Source organism: Halichoerus grypus, chromosome 11 (assembly GCF_964656455.1).
Source record: "Halichoerus grypus chromosome 11, mHalGry1.hap1.1, whole genome shotgun sequence".
In the NCBI taxonomy this organism is placed as follows: domain Eukaryota; kingdom Metazoa; phylum Chordata; class Mammalia; order Carnivora; family Phocidae; genus Halichoerus; species Halichoerus grypus.
Window position 1 is genome coordinate 13,688,127 of NC_135722.1, and position 22,989 is coordinate 13,711,115.

Here is a 22,989-nt window from a genome sequence, read left to right on the forward strand (position 1 = left end):
CCGGGTCTTACTGACTCAGGAGCTTAAATTTCTTCACCATAATGCGATGGCATGTCATATCCCCTCAGCACCACCTGAATGTGAGAACGAAAACATACTCTAATCACTGTAGCTGCAATATTGAACTGGACTGAAATGTTGGGACCCATATCTAGGAAAGACCCGCCAACTCCCTCTGATTTAGCTGATTGTCCAATTTTCCTTATGAGGGACCCAATTCAGATTATAGTTCATTTTACGGTAAAAGTATCTGAACATGAAGTAAAATAAGACTATTTTGTGTACTTTCAGATGAAGCAACTAGTCTAAGTGGTATTCAATAAAATCTAAATGCTTTGAGAAATTTGATTATTTAGGTAGAGTAAAGAATGAACTATTTGAAACTAAGATTTTTTTGTGTGTAGATTATTCACAAAAGCCATGATATGGAACAACCTAAGTGGATAAGTGGAGATATATATATATATATATATATCTTTTATATAAATAAAAAATATATATATATATCTTATATATATATATTTTTTAACCATGAGAAAGAAGGAAATACTGTCACTTATGAACTTGAGGGCATTATGCTAAGCAAAATAAGCCAAAGAAAGACAGATAGTGCATTGTATCACTTATATGTGCTATCTTAAAAAAAAAAAATCCATCTCATAGAATCAGAAAGTAGAAAAGGAGTTTCCAGAGGCTGAGGAGTTGGAGGAACAGGAGAGGTTGGTAGAAGGTTATAAACATTTAGCTGTGAGTAAGGTCTGAGAATCGAATGTGTAATGTGATGACTATAATTGATAAAATGGTTATATAATTGAAATTTGCTAAGGGAGTAGAACTTAAATTTTTTTAGAAAGATAAATATGTGAAGTGATGGATGATTAACAAGATGGGGCAAACTTTCACAATAAGAAAAAAAAAAGACAAAAAGATCGCTTTGAAATAATAAGGATATGTGATAACATAATCCTGGGCATCTCTCTGGTGTTGAAGAGAATACTAAAAGAGTCTAGAAGTGTCTCAACCAGCCTTCTCAGTGGACGCCTGGACACAGATGAAGGTTTGAAGAAAAGGTAAAGGACCTGGAGAGGGTGCTGAGGTAGAAGTCACATAGAACTATGTCGCCCACAGCTGATTTTGGACTCCAGTCTTTCCCTTAGGGCCCATCCAAGATGTCTAAGCTTCCCCCAGTCTGATAATTTCTGAATCTTGGGTCTAATATAGTGTGCTTGGGTAGTATGCGTGTTCCTTAGCAGGTTAAGATCTTCCCTTAACAAAAGGTAGTGATGATGTACTTTTAGATTAGTGATAAATCCCGGTAGAAATGGATAGGATTTCTTAAACTACACATTTGTAAACATAAATATTCCTTAAATATTTTGTGTTTAAACTCACATGCAGAGCAAAACATCCTATGAAAGTCTTCTAGGCATTTACCTGACAGATATTTTTGAACATAGTAGACATTGTGGGGCACCTCAGTCAGCTGAGCGTCTACCTTGGGCTCAGGTCATGCTCCCGGCATCCTGGGATCAAGCCCCATGTAAGGCACCCTGCTCATCAGGGAATCTGCTTCTCCTTCTCCCTCTGCCCCTCCCCCTGCTCATTTCTCTCTCAAATGTTGATCTTCATTTTCACTCTGTCGCTCTATTGCTCATGGTACTCAATTTACCTTTCTGTGGTCCTAATCGAATAGATCACTACATATGTGATGTGAAGCCTCTTTTGAAACTGGTGTGCAAAGATATTCATGTTGTTAGTATTTGGAAAGTTATTTATTCAAATAAAAAATCTTAAAAAAATATAGTAGGCATTGTGCTGCAGGCTGGAAAATGAATCCTAGAAAGAACACCTGGCAAGTAGATAAATAATCTTATCACAGTGCATTTTTTTGTTGGCTTATTATATAATATCCTCATATCTTTTTTCTCATAAAATCTTGTGGATCGTTGAGAAAAAATAAAAGATAATAAAAAGGTTTTTGGTTTTGTTGCATAACATTCTTTCTAGTGGTTATTCCTCCTGATGTGTCCTCAAGACCCCCACGGTCCCCATTACCACACACACAGACACAATCATCATGCACACATAGGTACACATACACCCACTACATCTTTATACTTAAAAATAATCCAAATACTTTTTGGAAAAATGTTACATTAAACCAGAGCAAACAGAACTATGAATAAATAACCAGTCAGAGGAATTTCTGTGGAATGGGCAGGGTGGTTTCCCTGACATTTCAGAGGTTTTCATGGCTCAAAAAAAAAAAAAAAAAAAAGTATTAGTTATATGTGTGAAAAGTTCTAAGAGTTGAAACATCCAAAGATGACCTTGTCATCCACAGACAGGCACTATTGCCTCCATGGTTTTTCTTGGATTTTGTCTTGGCTCTGGGGCAGGAATACCTAAGTCAAGCAAACTCTGTTTGGAAGCAATCCAATCATTCTGTTAAGAGAACACAAGTGTTTGGTCAGAGAGAAATGTCCAGACAAATGGGAACCAAAACACGAAGCTGAGATTGGATTGTATGATTCAATGGACATGGATATAAACAATCATTAAAATAGTAGTGCCTCTTTATTGTAGAAAATAAACAAATAATAAGATATTGTAGGGGGCCTGGGAATCTGCTAGATTTCATTACCTCCCTAAGAGGCACATGGGAACACATGTTAAACTTTTAGCCTTTCTGACAATACTTATTTTATCATTAATGCATGATTGTTTGTGACGTAGGGAGAGTTCTAAGTATGTAAGGACAATATATGCAGTCAAATAAAAAGGGAAAACAGTATCTTTGAATTTAATTCAGGAACTGTTTACTTACATCTTAATTAGTGCCAGGTTTATAGATAGGAAAAAAAGAGACATATAGAAAAAAAAAAAAAAAGCCAGATAATCTTCTGGCTCCATCAAACTGAAAAACACAATTTGAAAGAAGAAACACTCATATACGGCACAGGATTATTTGAAAAGGAGTAAATGTACAGCTGCATAGCAATGAAGAACAGGGAAGGAATCAGAAATAATTCTGGTCTGTTGACATATCTGAAAAATCTTCCTGAATAAGATGACATCATGAGTGTGAATTATAGGTAAGACATGGATCCTCGAGCATGAGAGTAGGGAATCCTAAGCAGAAGAGATAGCTTAATGTTGATAGATCCTAGAGTGTGTTTGGAGAATGTAGATGGACCCAGTGTAGCTGGATGAAAGCATCTGAGCAAAGGGACATGCAAAGAGAAAAGCAAACAAAGAGGAAAAATAACTAACATGAGTTTCTGGTAGCCATGTGCCACATTAAAACTTCACATGTGTTAGCCAAAGTAACATTACATCTTTATGAAGGACAATATTACACCATTTTATAGATATTTTTAAAAGGGAGACTAATAAAATTAAAGTGAATTGTCAAGACCCAGAGATAAAATCTGTCAGTATTCACCCTGCTCTCCCTGACCCAAAAGCCTGTGATTTTAACACCATACTTTCTACCAACATAGTGACTTCTAAGATTGGCAAATTAGACTCAGATGATTTATGGAAGATTTCTGATAAACAAGCAGGAAAGTTAGTTTTATTCCAAGGAAAATAGGATTCTTTACACATTTTTGGATAAGGGGGTGATATGATCAGTGATATGCTTCAGAAGGGCATTTCTTGCTTCCTCACATGCAAGTGGTCACATGTGGAACTAGATGGATCTTTTAAGGTGACAGATTGCAGTCTGATTCACAGTAACTTGCTTCTTTGGCTCATGTAACGTCAGTCAGAGGTAATTTAGCCCAAGTGCCCAGACAAAGCTTATATGCTTTCTATAACTATTCAAGAGATAAGTGCCTTTGGTATGTAGGATCGAAAGTACAAAGAATACCACCTTATTTACATGAATTCTGAATGTGCTATTTTAGACCACACCTACCCCATGGCGATTTTCATCTCCATCTTTCTCAGAGTATAGCTGAGAGGATTTGGCATGGGGACAATCACAGTATAAAATACGGAAATTTCCTTATATCCATTCTCACTCTCTGCAGGTAGAACGTAAGTATGGATACAGGGCATGAAGAATAAAACTACCACCATTATGTGAGAGCTGCAGGTGGAGAGAGCTTTGCATTGCCCTGCAGAGGATTAGATCCTAAATGAGTATAGAAGAAGCCACCAGGACAACAAAAAAGGCTGCCACCACCATCCTTGAATTAGCAATCACTAAAATACTAACAATATGTATGTCTTTGCACACCAGTTCCAAAAGGGGCTTCACATCACATATGTAGTGATCTATCTGATTAAAGGTAAACTGAGTAAATTTGGTAAAAATAAAACATTAAATAAAGGGTAAAGCTGGAGCTTTTAAATCTGGCAATATTTTTGTTTTATTAGTAACTTGACAAACTAGTAATCTGTCCAGTTCCCCTCTGCTATAAAAACTCTAATGAATTACATCTCCCTCATCAATTTTTCTACACTTCCATCCTTCTGTATATAGGGCCTGTAAAATCACTGTAACTTTAGTATTGCATTTTCATGGACTAAAATTCTTTGTGTATTTTCATCATCATCCTGTTCATATAATCCTGTTACACAAACTCTTCTATCTTCATGATATTTGCTCTGTTTTCTAAGAAATCATTTATTTTTGTATCTTGTTAGAGATCCAAATAAACACATCACATCAAATTTTTTTTTCAGGTTCCTCTAGGAAATATATCTCATGCATCTCCTCTTCATGTTATTTACAAAGATGATTTGCCTTTTCCCTTCATTTCCATGATTTGTGTTACAGGGTTTTTTGATTGAAGTTTGTTTGTTTGAGCTCTTATTTGTTTTTTGCTTATGTTTTTCTTGTGTTCATAAGAAGGACTTTGGATCTGACAAACAGTGACTTCCCTACTAATTTCTGGCATTTTATGATTCAGTTCCTTTATGGACTTTTTTAATGGGCCAATATGTAGAAGAGCAGTGAGTGTATTTTTAATATCCCAAGTAACTGATTTCACTTTATCTTTACTAGTTTATTTTTATTTCCAAAGTGAAGTCAAGAGAGTTAAAACCAGAGAATCACTTTAAATCAGATTCTATTATGCAAACTTCTTGATGTATATTAATTTATAAATACGACTTGAGATCATTTAGGTGAAGATGCTATCATGAATCAAAACTTGATCTTAAAATTAGGGATTTTAACTACTCCTTTGCCAGACAGAATGTTTCATCATGTGGTCTAGCCACTAAAACTGAATTTTCTAATACAATTACTATTAAAGTTTTCTTTTTTACATCAAAATTCACATTGTATATAACATTGTCTTAACTGTGCGTGTAACTGATTTTGTGTGTGTAAACTTGTTCATACCATCTCTAAGCCCACAAAATTAACTAAGTTTTAAACTTATTTTTTGTATGGTTAAATTAATATTTCTTTGTAGTTATTATTAAACTCTAAGTCCTAAGTTCTGTCACTCATAACATGATACCAGTGGAACAATTATTCCGTGAGATTGTTTCCTCCCTCCCCTATCCACATCTACCTGCCCCTCTGTTTTGCTAAAAAGATGTTGAGCTCTGATGTTTGACACCAAATTTTTCTCATGGTGTTTTTCATCTCTGAATTTCTCAGTGTATAGATTAGGGGATTGAACATAGGAGCAATGATGGTGTAAAATAGAGCAAATATTTTGTCCTCAGGAAAAGTAGTAGGTGGTCTAAGGTAGATAAAGATTACAGGCCCAAAAAATAAGATGACCACAGTGATATGAGACCCACAGGTGGAGAGAGCTTTGCGTCTTCCCTCAGCTGAGAGATTTCTTAAAGTGAACAATATTATCCCATAAGAAATAAATAAGACAATAAAGGTTACTAAGGCAACCATACCTGAAAAGGCAACCACAAGGACACCAATGATGTAGGTATCAGTACAGGCCACCTTTAGCAAAGGAAAAATATCACAAAAGTAGTGATCAATCTCATTAGGACCACAGAAGGGCAACCGGATTACCATAAAAAATTGAGGAAAGGAGTGGACAGCCCCACCAGCCCAAGCGGCTAAGAGTAGGAGACTGCACCTTGTCCTGTTCATGATAAGTAGGTAGTGGAGAGGTTTGCAGATGGCAGCATAGCGATCAAAGGCCATGACTGTAAGGATTAAAACTTCAATCATTCCAAAGAAGTGCATTGTAAAGACCTGTAACATGCAATTACCATAGGAGATGGTTTTTCTTTCCACTAGCAGGTCACCAATTAATTTGGGTGTAATGCTAGAGGTATAGCAGATGTCCATAGTGGATAAGTGGCTGAGGAAGTAGTACATGGGTTGGTGAAAAAGAGGGCTGCATCGAATGGAGACAAGGATCAGAAGGTTTCCTGCCAACAGGGCAACATAACAGAATAAGAAGAGCACAAAGCAAAACACTTGCATGTTCTGGTCATATGAAAATCCCAAAAGAATGAATTCTGAGACATTCCTCTGGATCTCCATGTGTTTCAGACTGGCATATATTGTAAACAGATGGGTTGAATATCTGAAAAGAAAGAAAATGTGAATCTGCATAGAAAATTAGCAGCATGGCAACAATACTATAAAATTTACCAAAAAGCAAATTAATATCATTGAATACGTAATATTTATTCCTGATACCTAGATTTATGCTTTTTTATTTCTCTTATTTTAGAAATCTATTGTAAATAATTCTATAATGGGAAAAATGATGTACTTTTCAACATTACCATCAATGATTACGGAATATTCAAATGTTAGTTTGACGTTAAAGAAATAATTTTTGTTAGTTGCATTAATTAGATAACAAAAGGAGTATAACTTACATAATTAAAATTTTTTGCACATTTTAAAATGCACGTGTTTATCCATAGGGTCAACTGCTTTTCTTTCAGGATGATCTGGACAAATTCTGTTTTATTTGGTAGTGTATCCTCAGGAATGAAAATTTATTAAAAATACATCAGTTTGTGGAGTGCCTGGGTGCCTCAGTTGGTTAAGTGCCCAACTCTTGATGTCAGCTCAGGTCATGATCTCAGGGTTGTGAGATAGAGTCCTGTGTCAGGTTCTGCACTGAGCATGGAGCCTGCTTAAGATTCTCTCTCTCCCTCTCTGCTTCTCCTCCCACCTCTCTCTCTATCTCTCCCTCTCTAAAAAATAAAATAAAAAATAAAGGATTATCTTCCTTGCCTTGTGGACAAACACTATCAATTGCACATTTTGAACTAAAATAGTTTCAGGCACATTAAAAGCAAAGAATGGTTGAAAACAATACAGCAAAGAGACTGTCAAAGGATTCAAGTTGCAAAAAAATAAAGAGCCAATTTATTCATTTCTCCTATTTACATTTTACAAGCTAAACAAAAAAATTATTTTAAATTAATATAAATTTGTGATGGCAAGTGATCAATGAAAGATAAAAATAAATTGCCCAAGTATATTTGCACTGTTCATATTTCATGACTTTTCCCAGGAACTTCAGTATTTTATACATGATCTAGGCAATAAAGTCCAACAAAAGAAGATGATACAGAATGCAGCTCCAAGAGAGATTTGTTTCAACACTCAGCAACTAGACGTTACATTAAGGAATGGATCAAAGATTCACAGATTTGTATCTTTTGCACAACCTTGAGACATTATTTATATGCAGGGAAAGAGTGTAGGAGAGACCGAATGCACTCCGGGAGCTGTTTTAGCCAGTGCTGAGGAATTAACTGACACTCAATGAGATTCCAACACTGTAGCGCAGCTTCCACTTTTGTCTGATCTGATGTAACAACCATGTCTGGGCACTCTGGATGAATATTTTAAAAACACAGAATGCTACTGTAGCAAAGTTATTTAGAAGCCATCAAATCCACTAAAAACTCAAAACTTTTATGCCTTTAAGATCTTTTTAGAGGTAATTGGTGTAACATTTTTAAACAGTGTAGACTATAAGAAACTTATTCTCTTTTAAATTATCATTCAACTCTAATTTCATCAAGAAGAAAAAAAATCCATCTTTTCCTACTATGGCTTTAGTACTGTTATCAGACTTCCTGACCTCTCTCTTGTTTTTAGCAAAGCAAAAATAATTATCAGTTCAGAGTGTTCAACAGTGAACAGTACTTAAACAGAGGTTAATAATTTTATGATTCATTGATCAATTTTCTCCTTACCTTATTACAGCCCGTGCTGATTCCTAATTTAGAAGATGGCGTACTGTTTACAGAGAGATGTATTTGCCTAAAACAAATTGACTTGAAGTTAATTGTTAGATAAAAAACTTAAAGGGGATATCACATATCTATCCAAACCCCTGATTTTCAATAAAAGAGATTCAGATCAAGACAATCTAGGTAATTTATTAGCATCAGAAAGTAATATCGTGTGGAGGACAGATATCTTGATTCCCAGTCAGTCCAGAGCTGCATCCCATGCTTGTGAGCAGAACAAGAAGATGAGGTGTCCTGGAGGCCAGTAGTGAGAAGATGCATTTTGAATTCTCATCCCAATAAAAAAAGAAAAAAGTATGCAAGGTGACAGATTACTGATTACCTAATTTATGTTTATGAATATTTTGAGAAATATATTTTGCAGTTAATATAAATATATGGTCCAGCATTCTTGATTCCAAATCATTTTGAAATAATTTTTCATCAGTTTTAGCAAAATGTGCCTTCCTTCAGGTAGGATTCTGCCTCATTTTTTAGATTATCACAATAGCTCTTAAACTCTCATCCTGATATCTGAGGGGAAATGCTATTATAATCACTGCTGTTAGCTGAAGTAAAAAGAATATGTGAATGCAGTCCAGTGACAGCATTATTGTGATTGAAACATGAAATATATTCTTGACTACATTTTCTCAATTTGTCAAATAATTGAAATCATAAGTGATGAAAGGAAGAAATATTATGCATTCCCTGGTTGGAATCATGGAACAAGAAATATGTAGAAACATGGAGAAGTATAACTGAATGGTGAAGTGTTTTGATTCAAATTGTGTTTCTACAGCAGTAACAATCTGAATATAAAAAGAAAACCAGTTACCTAAATACTTCTAATGGTCAGAGGTTTGATATTAAGTGAAATGTGTCTTTATATTTGGTTATTCCACTTTAATTATGGTTATTTAGAATCAATGTATAGCGTTTAAAATCTGAGTAATCTGGCCAATGTTCTATGAGAAATCAATCTTCCAGTTTAAGCAAAGACACTATCCAAACATTTTTCTCATTAACTTTAGTGTCTTCCTTTTTTATATGCCAATAACTTTTAATAAGAACTCAGTAAACAAAATTAACCTTCTCCCTTTCCATCCATTTATGAATGTTGAGATTATTGCTAACCTCTTAAAGCTTCATTGTCCACATTTATAGACTCCATAAACTATTACATAATTCAGACTATAACGAGGAATACAAAAAATAATGTGAAATACCCCAGTGTCATACATGGTTCAAAGTCACACATTAGCTTCATTTTACTTTTTTGAGTGAGCAGTCTCTGATATTGCCATGTGCACATATATAACCAGCCCAACAAGGAACGAACAAACAAACAAAAAACCTCCAAATATCCCAACGTATATTAATGAGGATGACCATGATAAATTTCAGTTTGGAGCAAACTGTTAGTAAAAAGAAATAAAAATTACTCTAAAAAATTGGTTGTCTTTGGGCACTTCTTAATACTAATCACTGGCCTGCAATTTCCCTGCACTAAAAAAATACAGTCAAATTATTACTTTATTTCTTTGGTTGCATTGCATAAAAATGCTGCATTGTCTTTTGATTGTGCTATTTAAATAATAAGAAAAACTGCTCTTAGAGTTTCCACTGTAAGTTCAGATTTTCTCCTAATGATATCAAAATATGGCCCACGATGGTTACTTTAATTCAATCAGATAAATCTAGTCCATTTTAGAGTGACAAGGTTTTTGAAAGTTAGAAAACTACTCATCATTGGGACATGCAATCATAAACTGGGCTATTCCTTCATAAGAATATAGTGGAAAATATAAAGGCACCAAAAAGAGACTCAATAAATTTCACTGAAACATAAAGATTTCATTAACTTCAGCTGAATTGTTTTTGTTCTCAAGTGGAATTCTGCTCATGAATAATGTACAATAAGACTAAAGGTAGTTAAATTATTTTGTAGTAATCACAATTAACTTATGCTGCTAGAGAAAATATAGTCTAAGGATGAAATTAAGTGGAATAAATTTAAATAGCATATAACCACCCCAAAGCACAGTTGGTGGAACATTCTCCAATGAAAATGGCATGGTTAATTCACTGAACATTAGATTTCAGTGGCTGTAAGATTAGTTTTAGGTCAAATCAGGAGAGCTCCCTCCTGAGGTACTCACTCTGCTGATTCTTCTCCAGTATCTAAAGATGAAATAAAATGCAGAGATTTATAAACCAATTATTCAAGCATGTTTAGGTCAATTCTTTAAAATTATTTTGAAAATCTTAATATGTATTAGAACATTTTATATATTGGCAAGGGGAGTAGAACTTAAATATACATTGAACCATCAGGGATGTAAGAAGTGGATTTTAGAAAGAAAGAAGAAAAAGAAAGAAAGAAAGAAAGAAAGAAAGAAAGAAAGAAAGAAAGAAAGAAAGAAAGAAAGAAAGAAAGAAAGAAAGAAAGAAGAAAGAAAGAAGAAAGAAAAAGAAAAAAGAAAGAAAGAATTAAGTATTTTGAAATTCTGGCAAAAACATATATACATTTTAAGTTCTAGGAGTCACTTATTTTATGCCTATCGATGAGGGGAAGTTGATTCAGAAGAGCAGAATATAACATATGACAACACAAGAATTAATAGGTCTTTGAAACTCTGAGAAATTATATTCCCAGAGGCATTTCTGAACAGATCTTCACTGTGTGGCTCTCCATGGTACTGACCCTGGTGCCTGTGGGCATTTTCTGGATATAACTTTACTTCTTATCTTTGTGTTGGCTTGTGTCAAGCAGTTTCTCTGGAGGCTCCATAATGCTCTACTCAGAGCAATTCAGAAACTCTGCCTGCCTTGTGCTCATCTTGCTTTCTGAAGGAAAATAATATAACATGGAATAGTATTAGGGTAGTACTGACTAAGAAATAATTCACTGAAAACAAAAACATACATTTATTTGGGCAATTAGAATTGCAATTTGGGAGACACAGATTCAGGTAGAAACCTGAATTGTGTTCCCAGGAAGACAAAGAGAAGCAGAGTTATATAGGGGAAAGGCTGTGAGTGTAATTCTCTTTCATGTCCTCTATGCAAAACAGATTGGATTTAGGGTTACTGGGATTGGTTGGGTTAATAGGCAAATGAGGGATTGGAGCTCCTTTAGAAGTAAAGAATGCAGATGATTCAGGTATCATGGCTAGGAGAAAGTTAAGTCCAGGCCAAGGGCTTGCAGCTGTCTGAAAATTTAAAAAAATCTTCATGATTTCTCCAATGAAGACGTGCACAAATTCTTCCTCACTTATGGCCTCCTGATCCTATTTTTTTAAAAAAAGACTCTTAATTAGGCTTGTTTGCTCCATTTTGGAAATTTCCTTTTACATTAGCTTCAGAAAACACTGAAATGGGGAAAGACAAACAGAACCAAACACATGCAGTACAGTCCAATATGCATCATTATCTAGAGTAACCTTCATGGGTAGAGTAGATAGATCAATAAAATAATGACCTGCCATATCAGGACTGGAACCTGGGTTATTTATTGCCAGGGACTAACAGTGATGAAATAGATGGTTGGGGAATGGAGGACAGAAGAAAAGGAAAGATAAAAGAATAAACAATCCATTCTTTGTACACATATTAAGGTAAAAATGTTATATCATTAAGTGAGAATATAATAAAATATGAGGGCAAGTCAGCACTCAATGCACAGCATAACTTTTATTCTGTTTACCATTTGGCTTAGTCCTATGTAACTTGATCTCTACAGATTATTTGGCTCAGCCCTAAATGTACACACTGATGTTCAGTGAACCAATTTTCCATTATACACAAATCCATATATAAAAAATTAGCTTTACACATGTTGAACCTAAGGAGATCAATTTTTATGGGATCTTATCTGGTACAAAATAATAATACTGATAATAATAAATAATCTATCAAGAGATTGTTTTGTGTTTTAAGTTCATTATATCATTTCATCTCACAATAGTGCATATTGTGAGTTAAGTACTGTTAGTTCTGTTGTTCCAATAAGAATACAGTCCTCTAGAAGTTAAAAAGATTTGCTCAAATAAGATTTGCTACTAAATAAGAATAAGAAAAAGAACTGTGTGCCTTCTATGACTGAAAGGAGCAGGTTTTTATATGTTTACTACTTGCTTCCAGGCTTTGAAAATGTAGTAACCCTGAGGAAATAAGAGATTCTAGTACTTCAGAATGATGGATATCAGAACTCAGTGTTTTACTGGTTGTCCATTTCAACATAATGCATGCTTTTGACCAAGCTTCACTCAGAGCTTGTGTCAATACACAGAAGGAGATAGCTGGTCATATCTCTACCAATAACACACACAAATGCACCAGGATACTCCTTAGAGATGTGTTCAAGTACCTCATTTATAACCCCAATCCCTGCATTTGTCTCAGTTCATATTAGCTTGCTCTTCTGAGAATTGATTTTGTTATATTTATCCTTCTTTTCTAATCCCCTTCTAAAACCATTTGTTTTATGGGTTGTATGAACTTATTTATAAAACTGAGATTTCAGGTATTTTTGAAGATATTAGGTATTGTTCTATAGGCTGGAAAGCGAATTCTAGAAAGAACAACTTACAAGTAGATAACTAATCTAGGTTCTATATATTTTTTGTGGGCTTGCTCTATAATATAGTCATATTTTTTGCCAATAAAATCTTACAGATTCTTGAGAAAAGAAAACAAATAAGAAAAGATTTTGGTTTTGTTGTATAGCATTCTTTCTGATGGGTTGAATATTTCCTTTGACCCATCTTGAAGACCCTCAAAACCCCCCATACCACACACACACACAGACAAAATGATCACACATGCATAGGAACAAGTATACACACTACAATTCTATACTTTTAAAAATAATCCAAATATTCTTTGGAAAATTAATAGGTTAAACCAGGTCAAATCGAACTATAACTAGACAGACTTAATAGTCTATGAAATAGGCAGAATGTTTTCCCTCGATATTCCACAGGTTTTCATGGATCCATGAAGAAAAAAAAGTAATTAGATGTGTGAAAAGTTGTAAGAGTGGAAATATCAAAAGAAGCTTTCCTGACATTAAAGACAAACACTATCTCATTTATGGTTTTTCCTGGGCTTCTCCTTGGCTCTGGGGCAGGAGTAATTCAATTAAGAAAACTCTGTGTGGAAACAATGCAATCATTTTGCTAAGAAAAGTCAAGTGCTTTGGAAGAGAGAAATATCTACACAACTGGGAAGCAAGACACAGAGCTGACTGGATTATGTGATTCAAAAGACAAGGGATAAGTGAAAATTAAAATAGTAGCAACTCCAAATCCAGAAAATAAGTAAAAAGACATATTAAGTGACTGAGAGTCTGCCAGTTTTCATTCCCTCTCTGATAGCTACATGGGATGTATGTTGAATTTTTAACCTTTCTTACATTACATATATTTTTTAAATTTTATTATGTTATGTTAATCACCATACATTACATCATTAGTTTTTGATGTAGTGTTCCATGATTCATTGTTTGTGCATAACACCCAGTGCTCCATGCAGAACGTGCCCTCCTCAATACCCATCACCAGGCTAACCCATCCTCCACCCCCTCCCCTCTAGAACCCTCAGTTTGTTTCTCAGAGTCCATAGTCTCTCATGGTTCATCTCCCCTCCAATTTCCCCCCTTTCATTTTTCCCTTCCTACTATCTTCTTCTTTTTTTTTTACATATAATGTATTATTTGTTTCAGAAGTACAGGTCTGTGATTCATGATAGTTCATAGCCTAAGGGGAATTTCTGGATATGTGAAAACAAAGTATAAAGTCCAATAAAAAGAGAAGATAGATTATTTGAATTTAATTGATTAATTGTTTATTTCTTAATTTGTATGGGTGTATTGCTAGAAAATAGATAAAAAAATAAAGATATAGTACATCTTTGACTGAGTTGACTCAATCAAACTGGAAAAACATAAGAAAAAATACGAATATGGGGCACAGGATTATTTTAAAAGGAATAAATACGGTTTCATAACAACAAAAGAACAGGGAAAATCAGAAATACTTCTGGTCTTCCATGAGTTGGCAAAATCTTCTGGAATAAGAAAATATCAGGAATGTGACTTATATGTAAGACATGAACACTAACGCATAATGGGGGCAACATTATAAGCAAAAAAGATAGAAGAAACAGTCATAAAGATGATAGACTTTAGAGTATGTTTGGAGAATGTAGAGGAGTCCAGTGTAGCTAGTTGAAACCATCAAAGCAAAGGGAAACAAATGAAGAAAGGTAAGGAAAGAGGAAAAATATAAAACGTTTCTAGTAGCCATATGCCCTAGCTAAATCTTCACATGTGTTAGCCAAAGTAGTATTACCACTTTATAATGTACAAATTACACATTTCATAAATATTTGAAAATGGGGATACATATATAACTAAAACAAATTGCCAAGACACCAAGATAAAAATGTACCAGAGTCAGTAATCATCCAGCTCTCCCTGACCTCAAAACCTGTCATTGTAACACCATACTTTCTACCAATGTAATGCCTTCTGAGATTAGCAAGTTGAGCCAAAACCAATTTTGATAAACAAGTGAGAAGTTTGGATTTTATTCCAAGGAAAATAGGGTTCCATATACATTTTTGGAGAGGCCTGTGCTATGATTAGGCATGTGTTTTAGAAAGACATTTCTAGCATTCCTCAAACCCATTCAACCACATCTAGAACTAGTTGGAAACTTTAGCATGCAGATTGTAATCTGAACTACAGTGACTTGCTTCTTTGACTCTTATAATGTTAGAGATCATTTAGTCCAACTCCCTAAAGAAAGCTACATGTTTTCTATAACATCTCAAATAATAAATGCTCTAGGAACACAGGGTCAGAAGTGAAATGAATATCACTTTTACCTGAATTTTTTTTTTTAGGATTTTATTTATTTATTTGACAGAGATAGAGAAGAGAGAGCACAAGCAAGGGGAGTGGCAGTAGGAGAAGCGGGCTCCCTGCTTATCAGGGAGCCTGTGTGGGGCTTGATCCCAGGATTCTGGGATCATGGACTGAGCTATAGGCAGACACTTAACCAACTGAGCCACCCAGGCGCCCCTACCTGAATTTTGAGTGGGCCATTTTAGACCATACTTTCCACATGGCAATTCTCATCTCCATGTTTCTCAGGGTATAGATGAGAGGGTTCAGCATGGGGGCAATCACAGTGTAAAATACAGAGATTTCCTTATCCTTGTTCTCACTCCCTGCAGGTAGAACATAAATATAGATACAAGGCACAAAGAATAAAATGACCACCATTACGTGAGAGCTGCAGGTCGAGAGAGCTTTGCGTCGCCCTAGAGAGGAGCAGGTCCTAAGATTATATAATATGAGAATGTAAGAAGCCACCAGGACAAGAAAGACAGCAACCACCACCATTCCTGAGTTTGCAATCATTAAGATATTAACAACATGAATGTCTTTGCACACCAGTTTCAAAAGAGGCTTCACATCACATAGGTAGTGATCTATTTGATTAGGACCACAGAAGGGTAAATTGAGTACCATGAGCAATAGAGCGACAGAGTGCCAAAACCCCACACCCCAGGCCATGAAGATCAACATGCTACACCTCTGCCGGTTCATGATGACCATGTAGTGCAGGGGCTTGACAATGGCAATATAGCGGTCTAAAGCCATGGACACCAGGATGAATATCTCCACACCTGCCAGCAAGTGGGCAGTGAAGAGCTGGGTCATACAGTTGTTATAGGAAATATTTTTTCTTGCTGAGCCTAAGTCCCTGATTAACCTGGGGACCACAGTGGAGGTGTAGCAGAGGTCCATGAGGGAAAGGTGGCAGAGAAAATAGTACATTGGTTGTCCAATTAGATGGCTGCAGGTGATTGTGAGTAAGATAATGAAGTTTCCCATTAAGATTGCCAAATAACAGAACAGGAACAAGAAAAAGAACAGTAGCTCCATTTGCTTATTTCCCCACAGACCCATGAAAACAAATTCTGTGACATTGTTCTGATTTTCCATGAGGTTGAGGTGATTCCAGAGGCACAATAGAAACTTAATTTATCTGAAATGATACAGAACATATGACATCTTCAATAGCACTTTTTAATTTTTGGAATATTTATAAATTAAAAAAAATGATGTAGGTTATAGAGACTTTGTTACAATCTTTTAAATCCTTGCCGATCAGGGGCATCATATTTCAAATTATATTTAATGAAAGCATGTTTTATGTCTGAAACTATTGTAAACACTTTACATGCATTTAATTCATAGCAACCCAATGGTTACTTTTCTGATACTTATTTTACATACGGGGAAACAGAAAGATAGATTGATTCAGTTAAGTCCACCAAATCATTAAGGTGTTAAGTAGCAACCTAAGATATGAACCTTTATCAGATGCCGTTTCCATTCTCTTCACATTTATGCCACATTACCTACTGAGCAAATGGACTTCCAGCTGTTTTCCACCATCTTAAAAGATATGGGTCTTACTCCATCTCTGCCATTAACTACCTCTATAACTTTAAACAAGTCCCATCCCTTCCCTATTCTATATACAATTTATTTGTGTGTGTTGCATGTGGTTGTCATATTTCTTTTTTATTTCAATTTTTAATTTAAATTCCAGTTAGTTGACATATATGGTAAAATTGGTTTCAGATACAGAATCTAATGATTTGTCACTTAACATATAACACTCAGTACTCATCACAAGTGCCCTCCTTAATACCAATTACCCATCTAGCTCATTTCCCTCCAACTTTCCTCCATCAACCCTCATTTTTTTCTCTGTAGGTAAGTCTTTTATGGTTTGCTTCCCTTTCTCTATTTTTTCCCTTTCCCTATGTTCATGTTTTGTTTTTTAAATTCCACAAATGAGTGAGATCATATGGTATTTGTCTTTCTCTGGCTGACTTATTTCACTTAGCATAATACACTCTAGCTCCATCCACATTGTTACAAATGGCAAGACTTCATTCTTTTTAATGAGTAATATTCCACAGTTTATATACATACCACATCTTCTTTATCCATTCATCAGTTAATGGACATTTTGGAATTTATATATAATGCCCCAATCACACACATACATTCCATATATCCAGTAGAACTAAAGATATATTCTTGAAATAAGGACAAAATCAAGGCTCTTAATCATAGCAGAGATTAGTTGATAATTAGTTGATAATAGTTTCGGTGATTCTTCTTTTTGACAGCTTTGGTCAAGATTCAGAACATAAAGAGGCAGGAAAAAGGGAACTGGGACACAATCTGGGCATCTGAATATAAGAATGCAGTTTATTATTATATAAAACTTTCCCTTTTTCCTAATCATTTTAAAGACACATTTCAGAGGTTGCTATTTAAAATGTTAGAAACACTGTGCAGAGCTAGCTGTTTTCTGTTGACATATGGAAGAACCCACGGTGATTAAAGAATGTCCTGCATGTTTAACCATGCAGTTAAGCAGCACAGCCACTTAGATGCAGTAGATCTAGGAAGAGAGAGTGAATATGTTGAGCCATCACCTTTTACCCATAACCAAATGTCCGCCACAGCAAAATCATGATTTGCTTAAAAGACTGTTAATGTCAATGAATTATTTCAATGGTACCAGCAGAGGAACAGTATGATGTAGTGGGCAGATTTCTAGTCAAATGTTCATGAAGGTGAGCATCCAGGCTCCTACGTCTTATTACCTTTATCTTGTTAGCACTGAGCAATTCATTCTCCCTGATCCTCTTTCTTCAGCTGGTATTGGAACTAATAATACTGGATCTGCCTGCCCTGTTCCCAGGGCAAAATAAATAAAGTTTATTTAAGGATATACCTTATAGAGGCTTATGATTCTGATATGATAAAGTCTGAAGAAGAGTGCTCCCCGAAATGGAAAGGAATGAGTTGTTGTATAAGGAGATAGTTATCAGTATGTCCATCAGTTAATTGTTTTTACCTGTGGATTTTGTATTCTGCCACAATGGGATAGTTGAAGAACTCATGTTAGACATACATTAAATGCAAAGAAAAAAAGTGGTGTTAGTATAAATTTGTTCTGGGTTAACACAATCAAGCTTAGCAAAGTATTTATTTATGTATAAATTGAGAATATCCAAACCTAGTCCTTGTTTATGTGGAATAATATGATCAGTTAAAGGATATATATGAACTTACGGATAACTTTTCATAAAATTGTAGAACAAAAATGTAGCAAGTTCAAATCTTGGTTAAGACTCAACATCTCTCAACATTTGGTCCAGGGCTGCTTAGTTCACAGTGATTGAACATCAGTTGGGAAAACACAAGCCCACATAGAAAAAAACATTCTGCAAAGCAGTGCCCTTAGAGGAATGCTGCCTCATGCATAAATATCCCCTGGCCCATATTCAAATATTTTCCTTGTGGTCTTTATTTAATCCATTTAAAAAAAAAAAAAATCCTGTTTCTCTTCTCTTTTCTCTCTTCCTCTCTCTCTCTCTCATACACACACACACACACACACACACACACCCCATATATATATGCACAGGGTTTTAGGAGTAAAGAATTTTGAGTTCACCTTTTTACATACTTTTTTATTTAAAGAATTTCAAGAACCTCTCCTTAAGAGGTTATTTATTTATTTATTTATTGAGAGAGGGGGAGAGAGAGAGAGAGCAAGCACAGGCAGGCAAAGGGGCAGGGGGAGAAGAGAGAGAGAATCTCAAGCAGACTCCACACTGAGTGCAAAGCCTGCGTGGGGCTTGATCTCAAGACCCTGAGATTTTGACTTGAACCGAAAACAAGAGTCAGATCCTTAACTGACTGAGCCACCAGGTGCCCTAATTCTTCTGGCTTTTTAAAACTATTTATCACATCCATAATAAAGAAAAATGTGAAATTGAAATTTATGGGCTGAATTATGTGATACAATTAGACTAAAATGTTTAAATACCAAATGCTAAGTAATAATATATTCTAGGCACTTTAGTAAATGCTTTTCATTTAACAAGCATTTCATCTACACTATGACTTGATGAGGTATATTATTGTACTATTGCCCCTGTTTTACAAATAAGGAAATTTGAACCCAAGATTACACAAGTATTAAGGGGGAGTCTGTATCTAAACAATTTCTATATGATTTGAAAACTCATACTTTATTCATTTTGCTTAAATACCTTGTCACAAATAAAAGCTTTAAACTATCAATTTGCCCTCAAATTATCCAGATTTTATCTTGAATATCCTGAATGACCTCTCTTAAAAATAACCACCAAGAAAATATATTTCAGAAGAACTTAAACTTAAAGATAGGGATTCAATAAGATCAAATTTTTATATAAAATGAATTGTTAGAAATCCCAATTATTTCCTCCCAATTTAAACATACATATTTATGTATATATGCATAAATTAAAATATAAAAATTATATATTACATTATATACACACACACATACATACATAGTAATCAGGATGCTCACTTCTATAAGATTTTACATCTCTTTGGAATGTCAAGTGATCCTTCAGGCTGTGTTGTTTTTATTTTAATTTCTGTGCCTGTGCTATAAAACAGCAAACACATGTGGAATGTCTCTGACTGTCCTGTGAATCTTCCATCCAAAAGAACCTTTCAGGAAAGCATTACTGGGAATACCTTGAATTAAAAGCACAAGAAGGACCTGAGGGGAAAACTCCCACAGGCATTTTACAGTGGCCAATGCATATGTGGTTATAATTTGAAAAATAAAGTCCATATTTTTATAAGGTCATATAGATGGGCTTGAGGCTTATTTCATTAATCTCATGAGAGTTATTACCTAAGTGATTCAATACTTCTATAGTGTTATAGCCTTGATGTAATATTATGGATATTTGTTTTTCTCCCTCTCTCCTTTTCTAGAAAATTTCCTTGAAGACTGAAGTCTCTCTTGTTGATCATAATACATAATATATATTTAATAAATGTTGAATAATCATTCCAATTATAACCTTTTTGTGTTACTGGATATTACCTAGTTCAGGCACTGGTTAGAATTTGAAATGCCACAATGCATAATTATTTTCTCCCCTTATTTTAGTTTGTTTTTATCTTGCTTTGTTTTATCTCCCTCTCCTGAGAGAGAAATAGAGTGTCAGTAGAACCTAATGGAGGCAGGTTGAGTAAATCATAGCCCTTAGTTCATAGCAGATGATCCTCATGGGTCCATGCAAGGTCCATCTAAGGTTGTATTTTGTAATATATTTTTCCCTTCTTCATTGCTCATCTCCACTTCCACTTGCTCCTTCTGTGGACCCACCATACTCTAACACACTCAACTTCACTGGCCTGGGGCATTGAACATTCTTTGGGTTCTCCTACAGCTATCCAATACTGAGGAATAAATTTAACCAAGGAAGTGAAAGGCTTGTAGACTGAAAACCATAAGACAATGAAGAAACAGATTGAAGAATACACAAATAAATGGAAACATATTCCATGCTCATGGATTAGAAAGGTTAATATTCTGAAAATGTCCATACAACCCAAAACAATCTACAGATTCAATGCAATCCTGATCAAAATTCCAATGGCATCCCTGCAGTGTTCCTGACCTTAGGGAGAAAGCTCTCAGTTAACCCCATTGAGAATGATATTTGCTGTGGGTTGTCCACAGATGGCTTTTATGATATTGAGGTATATACCCTCTATCCCTATACTCTGAAGAGTTTTGATCAAGAAAGGATGCATGGTCATGGTGAATAATCCTTTTAATGTACTGTTGGATCCTATTGACTAGTATTTTGGTGAGAATTTTTGCATCCATGTTCATCAGGGATATTGGTCTGTAATTCTTCTTTTTGATGGGGTCCTTGTCTGGTTTGGGGATCAAGGTAATGGTGGCCTCATAAAACAAGTTTAGAAGTTTTCCTTCCATTTCTATTTTTTGGAACACTTTCAGAAGAATAGGTATTAATTCTTCTTTAAATGTTTCGTAGAATTCCCCTGGGAAGCCATCTGGCCCTGGGCTTTTGTTTGTTGGGAGACTTTTGATTACTGCTTCAATTTCCTTAGGGGTTATAGGTCTGTTCAGGTTTTCTATTTCTTCCTGGTTCAGTTTTGGTAGTTGATACATCTCTAGGAATACATCCATTTCTTCCAGATTATCTAATTTGCTGGCATAGAGTTGCTCATAATATGTTCTTATAATTGTTTGTATTTCTTTGGTGTTGGTTGTGATCTCTCCTCTTTCATTCATGATTTTATTTATTTGGGTCATTTCTCTTTTCTTTTTGATAAGTCTGGCCAGGGGTTTATCAATCTTATTAATTCTTTCAAAGAACCAGCTCCTAGTTTCGTTGATCTGTTCTACTGTTCTTTTGGTTTCTAGTTCACTGATTTCTGCTCTGATCTTTATTATTTCTCTTCTCCTGCTGGGTTTAGGCTTTATGCTGTTCTTTCTCCAGCTCCTTTAGGTGTAGGGTTAGGTTGTGTATTTGAGACCTTTCTTGTTTCTTGAGAAAGGCTTGTATTGCTATGTACTTTCTTCTTAGGACAGCCTTTGCTGCATCCCAAAGATTTTGACTGCTATTCAACATAGTACTAGAAGTCCTAGCCACAGCAATCAGACAACAAAAAGAAATAAAAGGCATCCGAATCAGCAAAGAAGAAGTCAAACTCTCACTCTTTGCCCATGATATGGCACTTTCCACTTATGTGGAAAACCCAAAAGACTCCACCCCAAAACTGCTAGAACTCATACAGGAATTCAGTAAAGTGGCAGGATATAAAATCAATGCACAGAAATCAGTGGCATTCCTATACACCAACAACAAGACAGAAGAAAGAGAAATTAAGGAGTCGGTCCCATTCAAAATTGCACCCAAAACCATAAGATACCTAGGAATAAATCTAACCAAAGAGGCAAAGAATCTGTACTCAGAAAACTATCAAATACTCATGAAAGAAATTGAGGAAGACACAAAAAAATGGAAAAACGTCCCATGCTCATGGATTGGAAGAACAAATATTGTGAAGATGTCAATGCTACCTAGAGCAATCTACACATTTAATGCAAACCCCATCAAAATACCATCCACTTTTTTCAAAGAAATGGAACAAATAGTCCTAAAATTTTATGGAACCAGAAAAGAGCCTGAACAGCCAGAGGAATGTTGAAAAAAAAAAGCAAAACTGGTGGATCACAATTCTGGGCTTCAAGATCTATTACAAAGCTGTAATCATCAAGACAGTACGGTACTGGCACAGAAACAGACACATAGATCAATGGAACAGAATCGAGAGCCCAGAAATGGACCCTCAATGCTATGGTCAACTCATCTTGAACAAAGCAGGAAAGAATGTCCAATGGAAAAAAGACAGTCTCTTCAACAAATGGTGTCGGGAAAATTGGACAGCCACATGCAGAAGAATGAAACTGGACCATTTCCTTACACCACACACAAAAATAGACTCCAAATGGTTGAAAGACCTAAATGTGAGACAGGAGTCCACCAAAATCCTAAAGGAGAACACAGGGAGCAACCTCTTCGATCTCAGCCACAGCAACTTCTTCCTAGAAACATCGCCAAAGGCAAGGGAAGCAAGGGCAAAATGAACTATTGGGACTTCATCAAGATAAAAAGCTTTTGCACAGTGCAACAAAACCAAAAGACAACCGACAGAATGGGAGAAGACATTTGCAAATGACATATCAGATAAAGGGCTAGTATCCAAAATCTATAAAGAACTTATCCAACTCAACACCCAAAGAACAAATGATCCAATCAAGAAATGCACAGAAGACATGAACAGACATTTTTCCA

At 35.2% G+C, this 22,989-nt stretch overlaps 2 protein-coding genes across 2 annotated transcripts; both read right to left on the minus strand.

Moving 5' to 3' along the window:
* Window positions 1-5,530: 5,530 nt before the first annotated feature.
* On the minus strand, window positions 5,531-6,481 carry LOC118523748 (olfactory receptor 4P4-like). The gene has a single exon (XM_036073537.1). It carries the CDS (start codon window positions 6,479-6,481, stop codon window positions 5,531-5,533), a length of 951 nt encoding a protein of 316 aa, XP_035929430.1.
* Window positions 6,482-15,289: 8,808 nt separating this feature from the next.
* On the minus strand, window positions 15,290-16,219 carry LOC118523764 (olfactory receptor 4P4-like). Its single transcript, XM_036073550.2, has one exon. It carries the CDS (start codon window positions 16,217-16,219, stop codon window positions 15,290-15,292), a length of 930 nt encoding a protein of 309 aa, XP_035929443.2.
* Window positions 16,220-22,989: the final 6,770 nt, after the last annotated feature.

Excerpts from the sequence above, each read along its gene's own strand:
- LOC118523748 (XM_036073537.1), bottom strand. The coding sequence starts at position 6,481 with ATGGAGATCCAGAGGAATGTCTCAGAATTCATTCTTTTGGGATTTTCA.
- LOC118523764 (XM_036073550.2), bottom strand. The coding sequence starts at position 16,219 with ATGGAAAATCAGAACAATGTCACAGAATTTGTTTTCATGGGTCTGTGG.